This window comes from Dendroctonus ponderosae, unplaced genomic scaffold, assembly GCF_020466585.1.
Source record: "Dendroctonus ponderosae isolate FM_Combo_2020 unplaced genomic scaffold, Dpon_F_20191213v2 Dpon_F_20191213_1, whole genome shotgun sequence".
NCBI lineage: Eukaryota > Metazoa > Arthropoda > Insecta > Coleoptera > Curculionidae > Dendroctonus > Dendroctonus ponderosae.
The window spans coordinates 62,306,008-62,319,309 of NW_026017110.1; the positions used below are offsets into that span (position 1 = coordinate 62,306,008).

Consider the following 13,302-nt stretch of genomic DNA (forward strand, 5'->3'; position numbering starts at 1 on the left):
GCTCGAATGGTTCTTGAGAAACTTCGAATAAAGGCCATTTAGTTATCTCTGTAATGATATAAAAATGAGCGTTCTTGCTCATTTTGCTTCCGAGAAACATGCAAAACGGGASGGAAAACATGAAATTTTGCAATAATCTCGCGCCACCCTTGCACAAAACGACGATCACTTTTCTAATTTCATAGATAACAGAAGACTGTATTTTTTCTACATAACCCCCCCCCACCCCTGACTTTAAAGCTGGATCCGGCCCTGCTATATGTTAACTCATTTTATAATTGACTGTATTTGTTCTAAATGACGTGAGAAAAGTATTTGAAAAAGCGCAATTCCCTTGGAAAGCAATTCTAGGTATCAGTTCATGTGACAAACATCCGATAAGAATTTAAACACTTAACGGTTAGATTATGACATGGTCTTAAAGATTCATGGTTCTCACGGTTAAACAAAAACAATCCACACGTGCACATTTGCACCGAACCAAAGGTATTTATGATTCACCTAAGTAGTTGCAGACACCGCTATATTTCACTTAGGAGCTCGAGACGAAATTTGAAACCCTTAACTTCCAATCGTGCTCACTCTCAAACCCCACGCATCGTAATTATAGACTATAGACGCCAAAAATTATAGGCACAAGGGCGAGAAAGAAAACCGCCCCTTTAGACAATAGCGAACCCTCAAAGTGACAGGTCATTTGAGGTATAATTGCCATTTATTCCACGGTTTTTGATGTGGACGCCTTGGAAGTTGCAATGTTCGTTATATTTGGCAGTTTCTGTTCCTCTGGCGTTACTATACAGCAAGCAAAAAAATGGACATCTAAAACTAGAACATGATATTATTACAATTATTATATTCGCATGTAATGACGGGTATTGAGCATATAGGGGTTTGATATTTCATTTTTCATGAGCCCTTATTTGAGTAAAACAAAAGATGCGCTGCTATACTTGAGAGGAGAGGAAAAAATTCCCCTTCAGGCTTTGAACATAAAACGCACATATTCCTTTATAAAGACTCAAGAGCGAGGGGTGTAATGTAGGTCAGTAATACCGTGATTACTCGCAGTATTCCATCATGTACTGCGCAATTTAGGGCATTGCATTCAGTCCTATTAATTAGTAAGAATAAAGAATATCGTAATTAAGAATAAATAGGCTAAGCGATGTAGAAGGTCGAATGGCATGCATTCATCAGCTCAAGGATGCGTAGTTAATAGATGCATTGTAGAAGGCAGAGCTGATGATGGCTGCTATGTTTAACTCAATAGTGCTGTTCGCAGAATTCCGCAATCACAAACAATTAGGTTCGAACTGTAATTATTTTGCGCGGTTCAGGTGAACGAGGAAGTAAACAATAAAATTAGAGCAAGAATCGATCGAAACACCATGAAATCGGAAAATATTACGGTAAGTCTGCCGTATTATCACAGGTACTTTTAAATCTAATGACGACTAAAAAACCAAAAAATCTGCGTTCCAATTATAGGTTTGCGATATACAGTGGATTGCGTGTTGAAGTAACCTCGATGCGGAAAAAATATGACACACTTGCTGGAAAACAGTAACCAGTTTCCTTGATAATGGCCACTCCGGCTTCTTGTTATTGCGCAAGCAAGATAATCGTCAAAATGAATCAACGCTGTACAGAAGGCTTATACGAATTCACGTTTAAACACTGTAATTTTATAGTCCATCTGTAAATCTTTGACGATTACTTGTAACTACCGTGTTTGGTAATTACAGTGTGTTCTCATTTTGACCCGATTTTTCAAAATACGTCTCTTACTTCCGTATGCTTATGCCTCAAAACCGCATCTGATCTAACATTTCCCGATAGACTGTTCATTATTACAGCTCAAAAAGCAACGAGCAAAATAACTTTTGCTAATCCTTGCCCACCAAATGCATTGTCAATACAAACGCGTGTTTAATGAATCATTCTTCCTATGCTGTCATCCATATCATGTTCTTTAATTCCATGATGCAGCCTTCGGTTTATAGTATAATTTGCACCCGAAAATCTCTTTCAATCGAATCATTTTGATTCTCACAAAATAATGATCTTTGCAAGACGCACGTGACTTGCGGACTCCATTTGTTTAGGACTACCGAAATGAAGGGCGTTTGATATTTGACACAATCAACGCGTGGCGCTGTTTGTCTTTCATTCGTCTTTCGCCACAAAGAACTGAACTTATTGTAATCGCTTTTTGAGTCTTCGCTTCAAATCATCACCAGAAAGTTTAGAAGAAAGAAATTTTACTAGAACACGTTTTTCTGTCTAGTCATTTACTGCACTAATAGCAAAAATGGGTTGTCGTCGTCCGGCCTACAGATAAGTTTGTGCCTCAATTGAGCCTCGTCCTGAAAGTCAGTAGTCAATTGCCCGGTTTGTTAGTATATTTTGCAGCATTTTCCTGCCTAATTGAAGCAATTTGAAGAATGATTCGAGCAATGGACTGGCTGACAGGAAAATAACAATTCGATGGCTAAATTTATTCCAAGTGGAATTTGTCGGTGACGTGAAGGGGACTCTTGTCGGCTGTCAACTTTCTGGGGCCTTTGCGGAACGTAATATTACGCCCCCGCTTGCCCCATTGTGCCATCAATTTCCTGACAAAAAAGACAATAATTACGTAGTGGAATTGAAATTGAAAATTACATTATCATATCAAGAGCCTTCGGGTACAAGCTTTTTCGAGTACCGTGAAATTTTAACGACTGGATTTTAAGATGCTCAGTTTTTGGGGATTTGAATACAATACTTCTTTCACAACTCGAATTAGCGGGTTAGTGGCAAACTTTTGCCTCACATTGCTGTTGTTGGCATCACCTAATAGCAATATTGCTATGTTAAAACGGATATTGAATGGCACAATTTTCCTAAAATCGAAATTGATGTTAAACACAGTGTCAATGTTGGAGGGATGGCGACAGATAATAAAAAAACACAATGCCAACCAATATGGAATTAATTTTCTCATTGGATTAGCGGGGATCAGATGAGATCTGCGATCCGCATAATATAAATGAAATCGAAACTGGTGTCAATTCTAAAACATTATCACACTTTGTGAGCTCGCTTCCTCCCCCTAATGTGCTGATACTCCCTTTGTTAAGTTTTAAAAAAGTTACGGTCGCTTGGACTGCTGTGACGGATTACTTCGGGGCTTTGTGTCAACATCATGATTCAAATTATAGGTCTTGTTAACCGATGCAGCATCACAAATCAGGGACTGATTTTCATTTTAAATTACTTTTTAATTTTTCGTAACATTTTCTACCAAGCACTTGAAATAATTGATTTGAAAATTTGCCAGATGAACAACAAGAAGCTAGTTAATTTCGTGGCGTGAAATTAGCAATACACGGACATTGCGAATGTTCAAGAGCCATTTCAAAGTCTAGATTTATCAAAAGTTTGCTCTTCAGGATGGACTAGAAAAAAATCTGACTCCGAGCCTGCATTGATCCAATGGAGGGTTAAAGGGTTAACTAATGGTCATTCGAAAAGTCATTAATCGAAATTAAAATAATCTGAATGCTGATAAATGAACTTGCCTCGGTTCGCGATTATATTGAAAGCGATGATTTGCTTCGTCTAGCTTTAATAGATTTCAGTCCAGGTTAATCTTGTTTAAGAACCAACAATTCCCCAAATCACGTATTGAAAGGTAACCGAAGCTAATGGGGTTTATTTATTGGGCTTCTCTTCGCATTTAGAGTCAATACTGCTTTTATTTGGGTGGAACGGGTCGATCGTGAAAAAGCCAGATGTTCCTACTCATGTTCTGACCAGAAAATGCATAGCTTCCAAACCTTATAGGTAGACTTAAATAGACCTTTCTGAAACCGTCAGTTTTGATGGCTGTATGAATGCCTTTGCACGGTCATAAGATATCGAGACTTTTAGCAATACAGTCCAGTCCTAAAAATAGTGAAAATAGCAAAATTTTTATGGATACAGAAACAAATATAATAACCACCCTGTACAAGCGAACGCTTTGAAGCAAAAGGATTAAGGGTGAAAGACAACATGTTCCAGTAAAGCAATCCCATTGAATGGCTCTTGGAGAACAATTGGAAAAATGTGTTTGGCAGAACATGAGAATTCCATAAAGAAAATGAATTCACCTCTCTAGGCACCCTAACCAGAAGCAGTGACCATCAGAGGAAATCGGAAAAGAAAATAAAAAGATTAGGAGATGAGTAAGTTGGAATAAAATGATTGTTCACGCAAACGCTGCCCCTAACACGTGTCAGAGACATTCGCATAATAGCGGAGGGCTGTTGGATAACTAAAAAGACAATTATGTGAGTCTTGACGTAGTAGTGCTTTGTCATTGCAAAGTGTTGGCTTGCAAGTTGGCGGCAGCAGGAAGATTTTAATCTGAAAAATTAAATCAACTTGCAATTCTTTCCAAAGTATGCCAATTATCTTCATCAACGACTCCTTTTATGATAAATAACAGTAGACCGACATTCTAAAAGCCATTCAAAGTTGTAATTGTAAAACATCTTTGAAGTCATATAAGGCCTACCAAGGACATCATCATTCCGATGCATATACTTTATCGGCAAGTAACAGTAATTCATTCTAGCAAAAGAAGTTGTTTATAGGCTTTATTATATTTTCCAATTAGCTGAATAAGATGTCTTAATGTAAAAACCCGAATCCCTACCCTGTGAAAGCGTGGGAATTAAAAAGTTGACGTCAATAGTAATAAAGTTTACTTTATTAGCGATGTTCGCAGCACTTCATTTCAGGATAAGGCCATTTGGAAATTGGTATTTCCCGCAACTCTCATGAAATAATATTTTTCTTGCTGTTATAATCGAGCAGAAAATTACGCTGCTTGTCCAAGCACCAATGTGTTGCGTCCTCAGTCAGAGAACAAAGAACTTTCAAAAGACTATAAAGGATTTTATGAGAAACGAGCTTTTTCTGGATTAGAACAATTTTTAATTAAACCAACCATACCCTCCAAGCGCGCTTTTTGTTGCAATCTAAATTCAGGTGGAAACATATAACTTCAATCGAGATCTAATGGGGAAATAAATATATGGGATTATTGCTCTGTTTCACAGCTGAAAAGAAAATTAAATAGAAAGAATAACCATTAAAAAACTTGTTATATGTGAACTCGTGCCACTAGACCTGCATCATGTGGTTCGGGACGTGTTTACTTTATTTAAAATTATTTTGTTTTGAGAAGAAACAGAGCCTTTCCGCAGGTCTGGTTGACAGATTGCCTAGTAAAACCACCCTCTTTTAATTTACCAGCAGTTACTAGCACGTGACTACATTAAAAGGTGGGAATCTTTTGAGATCCATAATTTAATGTTGTAGATGTGAAACCGTAATGAAGTACGTGATATCTGTCATCGCAAAGTTAATTTGGTGCCATGAAAAGAAACATGTTGAGAAGGTATTACATTTTTTATTCTAAGCAGATGTTCATTCGTTGGTCTGCACATCCACTTGTGTGTAAGAGCGATTTAAAGCGAACTAAGATACGAAATAATTTTGTCAATCAAAGTCGAGTCGTAAAAAATAATTTTGATTTGGGTCATGCCATAAAAGATGTTCAATTAGTAGAAATGAAGATGTTATTGCCAGTATAATTTAACCGTCTCTATTTTACTAATACTTATAAAGTGATTTAATATGTGGGCTGCGTTATCTCAATAAAGGCCAATTGCTGAAAACTTTATTATTTTATTAACATACAGTGTCTCATTGCATTTCTGCCAGAGCGGAGCGGGTTTCTTAACTGGTTCATTTTAATAACTTCAGTCAAGCTGCGTAATTTTGATTGAAAATTAGCTACATTTAAAACACTTCTCAAAACAATTCTCTTTCCAGCTCAAGCCTAACAAAGTTGAGTTTATCTTCGATACAAAGACCTATCGGAAAGCCTACACCTGATTTCAAGCCCTCACCCTTCGTTTCAACTTTAAATTGAAAGAAACTCCAGCTATTTTGCCCTAATACCCACAAACCAATAATATGTTGACGTGACCAATAACTTTAAATCAGCTTAGTGGGGGATAGTCTTATACCTTTTTTTCGTCTCCTTGGGGGGCTAGTTATTTATGTGCATTTACAAAATTGTATTGCAGTCGAAAAGAACTAAACGAAAAGCTTTTCGCCCAGGTATAGAAATTGGTAGACAATAGTGTACCATACACGGCTTGTTATAAATCCGCCATCTGTAAATGTTACAATTATCATGTTATATTGTATATTATAAATGTGAATGTAAAAACATGGCAACGAAACTGACAGAATAAGAATGTAAAGAGAAATGCGATGTGGTCGTGCTTGTTTACTGCAAAGCGCAGTTCACAGTTCCGGTCACAATTAATTATTTGATGTAGTTAATCTGAGCGAGTACCAGTAGTAACGTAATCGGATTCGGCATCAAAGGTTCTGAGGGGTGACTTGGCTCTTTGCCATGCCGCAAAAAAATTACAATTTTCCCAAAATGCCTTAAATTTTACATCATTTTCCGCGCACGGATGCGAAGAATGCATCGAACTAATTGAAAAACATGCTAGACGTTTCAGGTCCCAAATAATAGAAATTTTCGGCACATAAGAGTTTTCTGAGCGCACACGATTTTTAGCCGACGATTTCTTCCTTATTATTGACCCAAACACTTTATAAATGCATATTTCTGACCCTCTTAAGTCAAAAGGAATCGATTAAGCTCCAAAAACACGCATGTAAAATTTTGATTTTTGATCGAAAATTTTCAAGGGTGGGGGTCGATTTTTTGAAAAAATGAAGATTTTCTCAAAATGTCTTAAATTTTACATAATTTTCAGCTCACGGACGCGAAGAATGCATCGAACTCATTGAAAAACATGCTAGAAGTTTCAGATCCGAAATAATAGAAATTTTCGGCACAATTTAAGAGTTTTTTGACATTCACGATCTTTAGTCTACGATTTTTTCCTTATTATTGACCCAAACACTTTATAAATGCATATTTGTGACCTTGTTAGGTCGAAAGGAATCGACTGAGCTTAGTTACCTAGAATGAGCTAGCTTAAAAAGCAGAGTTAGTTTCTTAGTTTCTAAAAAAAAATTAAGAAATAAAATAAATAATAATAATAAAAATAAAAATAAAGAATTCGGATAACTGATAGATCCTGGGATTTGTTTCGTCTTCATACAAAGGTTGGGGTTTGCAACAATACCTTATAGGTTTTTTTGATGATCATTGTCGGCCGCTCTGGGGATTGTAAAATTTCATAGAAACTTCGTTTCAAAACTGAGCACATTGTTGATTATGTTTTATTAGACAATAACTTAGTTTCGTCTCATACAACAGTGCACAGTTATTTTTATTGGTACTCGAAGAAAGTGACCTTCTCCAATTAGAATGGAGATGGTAATAAAACGACGCAGGTATCTTTCGGCATGTTTACATATATTTCAACTCAACTATATAAAAGTGAAAAAGTTATACTGTGAAAGACGTAGGTCGAGATCTGTGTTTACGGCTACAAAGCCCACAAAAATCTTACAACACATGCGCAGCTAAGAAAACTGAAATAAACCTAAACAGTTTTCTCTCCATACATCACAAAAATATAGTAATATAGTAAATATATATATGTATTGAATATATATAAAACATTGACATTTATTATATCTGAAATAATATAGGTAAGCTATTTTCAACTCAGAAAATTAGAAGCAACCGATTTGGACTATTAGTATCACAGGCCCAAATGGTCATTGTTGGTCCAAGTCAGGTAATGATATTCAGCGCTACCCTTAAAACTTTTCAGATTGAGATACAGTATTTGATAACAGTTTTAAAGGATAGTTCTGATTAAGAAGCGGTATATAAACAACCCATTAACACTTGCTGGTAAAATATTTTATGGTAATGCAATTGGACCAAAAACACACAATTTTTGTACCAATCTCGAAAATCAGTTGTTTATGGGCGTTGTGAAGCAAACAAAAGTTTTTATAAAGTATTGTATCTATATTATTTTATAGTAGCAATGAATTCATATGGCAATTGGCAACGTACATCTATACATAAAATGATGATAAAATCGATAAACAAATAACACACTTCTATTTTAAACTTAGATATACAGAAATAATAAGAACCTAGCCATGGATATAGAAAAACAACGACTATTTAGGGCAAAATCATTGGTTTTTCGTTGAATGATTGTTGCGATGAAACAAGTTGTTTTTTGTTACTCATAGTTTCGAGAGATTTTTCAGTGATTTTGCCCCCCAAACTACTGACTAGGGACGTAAATCCTACCAAATAATGTGTCAAAATACTTCAGAGATCAATGAAAACAGGAGTATATGTAAAAGTCCCAATTACTCGGGAAGTCTCTTTTACATTTATAATGCCGATGAGGCGTAATCACAGAGGTGCTTTGAAGAGCTAATTCTAGCGGTAGCTTTATACAAAAAGCCACATTCAAAACTTAGAATTAAACTTAAAATACATATCATTGCTTTATGTTAAAAATATTGGCATTTCATATACTTATGTTATTCCTTAAGTAGTAAAAAAGTAGAAAGCTATATAACATGCATGGTTGAGGCCAAGCCTTTCTGTAACCCTTAAATTTTATGCAGACTCAACCTCAATATGTACAATCAAACAGGGCAATTTAAAAATGTGCGAAAATTGAGACATTCGTTAGCAGGTTAATATTATTTATGACATTGTGATGAAAATACAGTAAAACTGACTGACTGAGCATAGAATTTATATGAATAGTGACTGAAGTTTTTAAATTGCCCTGTAGGTGCGAGCTGTTAATTTCCAGCTCCCTGGCCGCACCTCTATTCTAACTACGGAGATCATTTGAAAACCTTTTAAGGACAGCAAAGTAAAATGTACCTTTGCTGCTCCATTTTATACACAAATCGACAGTCAGACTCATTGGCAGAAAAAGCGGTTATTCCAGTAATAACTAGTTATTGTATTCCAAAATACTATTGGATAAAATACCTGTTCTTTAAATCATGTTCAAGAACATTATTTTACCCAGCAAGACAAGATTAAGTGAAATTGGCCCTTTTGGCACTGCAAAGGCTTTCTTTGGCTCTGATGAATCTAACTTTTGACAATTTTTCCACTTTATATACAAATAATTACATTACGTCGACAGAATGAGAATCATACAATGTATTTACATACTGAAAATAATTCGGATTGTTTACAACATTTACGGGTTTAGTTCGCGGGCTTTTTTATCACTTAAGTTTCGAAAGGTACAATTTCCATTTTTGTAGACAGGTTAGACTAATCCGAATATTTTTACAATGGCTCCATAGGAGTTAAATCAACAAATTCTCGTTTTATGAAGCTGAGCGAAAAGCACAACTGAAAATTTCACCTAAGTACAAATATAAAAATTCCTGAGTGCAGACCTGCCGTCTTTGGCTGAGGCCTAACTGAATGAGATCAGAAACTTTGATTTATTTTTCTTTCTTTGGAACACCAACACAGTATTTCCGTTAAGGCAATCTGTAATCATGGAAACACTATTTTTGACGTTTTTTGAAAGTTAATTGACAATCGATGTTTTTTTGGAACTGCGGCGAAATATGAATGCGATTATTTACTTTTACAGACTGCCCTAAATTGACAAATGACCTGCGTATAACATCATAATTAATCCTGAAACATATTCCAAGAAATATAAAATCTGAATTTTACACATTATATAACAACGGGTGCGGCTAGCCTATACCACACCTAATCACAAGATTTTCTTATTTGCTTGGAAAATATTTATTTAATATAAGTTCCTAACGTTAACCTAACACTCAGTATATTTATGTAGAGAATACTATATAAATGGAAATTAGAACATACCGAAAGAATAATATGGAAAACAACATAAAAGCAAAAACATAATATATATTGATGCAAAAATTCTTAACTACCTTTTCAATCACTTTAACTTTGGGTGAAATTGTGCACGGAGCCTCAAATGTTTCATTGAGGCTTACCGAGCTCGAAATATATGCCAGCCCACGAAACAAATCATTGCTGTCATCAGCGAGCAGGACGAGACAGGTCCAGGTATTAATTTGGAAAACAATCCATCTGCTGGTATTACATTTGAAGTCCCACTGTCCACGCAGTTTTTCTGCAAATACAGTTATTCAATTAATTTATGAACGTTTGAAAAAAACTGATAACTTTATTTATAAGTCTAATCAATACTCCAAATACATGCCAAGGCGTAAAGTAGCAACAACGCTACACATTGAAACTGATGATGGTGGAAAACACCGAAACGTTTTTTTAATTGATAAATAGACAATAAATGACTGAAGAACCCAGGATTTGATTTTAATTTGGAATTGAAACACAGTCAGGAAAGTACGTACAATTTATTTATAAGCACACAAGGAAATGTCGCATTTTATTCTGGTTACCTAATCACTACATACGATAATGGTCTTCGGAATATTCTTCTCGCGATAAATGATTGCAAAACCAATGATATTTACTTCTTATTCTACTACGTCGTTTATTTGTTATGGGAAAAGACAATAGCTCGGCTATATGCATTTTTGACCTTGGCTACCGTTTTACAGATAATTATAATGTAATTATATTTATTCCAATGCTTACATTACACGTTCACAGTTTTCTTTGTTTGGCAAATATGATGTTATCTAACTGCTTTTTGATTCGTCTCTTTTTTGCTCTCGCATTTAAAACGGTTTAATTACACATGTTTACAGCGGAAAATCGCCTGGCTAATTTGATTTAAGCACTGCGGGCGGCGTGATTTCATATATTTTAATTTTAGAAATAGTTTAGTGCAATTTCAGGCTTAATCGTTTTCCCAACATTGCCGATCAGAAATATTTTAAATAGTTCATGCAAATTTTATATATCAAGCCTTCGCAATTTATTGGAGTATGATGGCCATGTGTTTATTCGAAAATTTACGGGGTTTGTAATGATCATACAGGGTGCATCCAACGGGTCAAAACATACACAAATTGACTTATTCAACATTACAAAACCGCCATGTCCAATAAGTTGAGATAAAATTATTCGGTTTCACGTAGGCCTGAAAGTGGGATATTAATTCTTTACAGTTGTGCGATAAACGCCTACATGTGCGATAATATAATAATTCTTGGCGTACGTTTTTACGACTCACTAAAGCAAAAGATAGTAAATCCCACGATTATGTTTTGATTTAGCTGTATGAAGCAGTGGAAAATAAATGTCGAATTTGGTGCAAAAAAAGCTAAGTTACAGGCCACAAATAATATATCAAGCGCATCAATGCGGTTTCTGAGTCTCAGGAAAGTATGCTCTCAGAAGCCAACGATTGACGAGGCCAGGCAAACATTCGGGTGCTAATACTATTTTACCCAAAACAAAATCTATAATAAGCAACATAGAGGCACACAACAAGCGAACTTACCTCGTTCCAATCTTGAGCACAAAAGTCGGTTGTAACAATGGCAGTGACGGAGATCTTAGTTTCATCGGGATTAGAAGATTCAGAAGCGGTTCTTCTTCGCCGAGATCGTGCGGACATGGCAGTTAAAGGTGACGAAGAGCTTGAAGCTTCATTAGAAGAGTCGGCCAGCCAGGACAAATTGGACAGAAGATCAGGGAGTACATTTTGAGGTACAGGAGTAATGCGTTCAACAGACTGCAAGACTTCGCGACTCCTAACTCTATCGTCTGGCGAATAGCGTACTGAAAAAAAAATTCCCTTGAGCTTGTTGCAAAAAATTCACTCAAATTATCCAAGCTTGTTTCTGGCAACAAACTACGCATTTTCTATTGGATAGTATAATGGCGATCTTGCGGAGATTATATGAATTTTGGCGGGAAAAATGATTGTGCTCAAAAACCCCATCAGAAAAAAAATTTATATGAGAAATTTTCAAATTGGTAGTAAACAAGCGTGAACATGTTTGGGATCAACGTCGTTGACGCGATCGTTGACCTCACGGAATTACGCTTAATTTCGCAATATGTTAAAACGACAAAGTGTCTGTTGAAGTGGTGAAAACACGAACTTTTTGTAAGTTTCCAAAAAAATAAGTTATTGGCCTTGAGGACGGGATAAGTCCGCCCCGCGCAAAATGTTAAGTGTTGCGGTTAATTCTGGCCAGGTCTCGCGCTTAGTGTCAATGAATTCCTGGCCTTGAAGCTCGTGCAAAACATGTTGCATTACACACAGATTTGACTTGTTTAGGCGATGCATTACTCAATTCGATGTATTTTTGGCGCGTTTTTGAAAAACGGGAAAAAATAAAATTTTTGCAAAAAATCTGTCTTACCTCGACTACCGCTAGGAATAGATGCTGTTGGTTGTTGTGCTAACTGATGATTTTGGCGCACAGTCGCCTGAAGCTTATTTAGAATCGTCTGAAGCTGGATGAGAAGAACTTCCACCTCGCTTTGATCTTCAGGGATGTTGAACGGCACTGCCATATCGGCGAACTTAATCACAAAAAAAAATACTAGTTTCGAACACAGAACACTAAGTTCTAAACTCGCGATGGCACGCGACTACTTCTCGGCTTAGAACACGTCCGAACGATACGAAGTCTGTTCGAAGTTTGAACTGTGTGCTTCTCACTGCGCGCAGATAAAGCAACTGTGTTTCACTGCTATCACGAATGCTATATTTCCGACTCTCACGGTTACCTAGCTTCACCCCGCCAAAGCCTCACAAGCGATTTGCGTCCCTACACTGCTGCGCTGAAGGGCGAAACGTGTTTTTCCTCCGACTACCAATCGGCTGCCGTTAGAGGCGTGGCTTTCAAAAACACAGCAAAATATTGGCCAAATATATTTAGAAATACTAAACCTTTGTTGTTAGTTCACAGCTATGACTGATATTTCACTAGGTTTGGGTGGCAAACCTGAACTAGGGTATCTTGTTTCCGCGCTTTAGACTTAGGCGATAACCTCTTGACAGTCACCTTTGCCAATTTTGAATATAACATTAAATTCATTTTTTTTGTTTAATAAATTATGCTTAAAGTGTACGATTTCTGCGTTTCGTGCTTTATTTTTTAAACTAGAACATCAGCGACAATCAGTTCATCTGCAAGTTTAAAAAAATATTATTATCAGGAAGAGTAATGATATTTTGCTTGTGGTGCTGTGTCCGAAAAAGGACATAGGAATATATTAATTGGGGTAAAGTCTTATTAATGCAATAGTTGTGAATCAACAGAAATGGGCTATTTTGAATTTGAAGACAACAAGTTAAATTCCTAGTTGTCGATTTCGACTTAAATTAA

The 13,302-nt window shown here is 36.1% G+C and overlaps 1 protein-coding gene across 1 annotated transcript; it reads right to left on the reverse strand.

Moving 5' to 3' along the window:
- Positions 1 to 7,423: 7,423 nt before the first annotated feature.
- Positions 7,424 to 12,910, reverse strand: LOC109541144. Its single transcript, XM_019909908.2, has 3 exons — positions 12,331 to 12,910; positions 11,460 to 11,740; positions 7,424 to 10,157 (listed from the first exon to the last, which is right to left on the reverse strand). The coding sequence occupies exons 1-3, from the start codon at positions 12,482 to 12,484 to the stop codon at positions 10,014 to 10,016; spliced, it is 579 nt and encodes a 192-aa protein (XP_019765467.1). The 5' UTR covers positions 12,485 to 12,910; the 3' UTR covers positions 7,424 to 10,013.
- Positions 12,911 to 13,302: the final 392 nt, after the last annotated feature.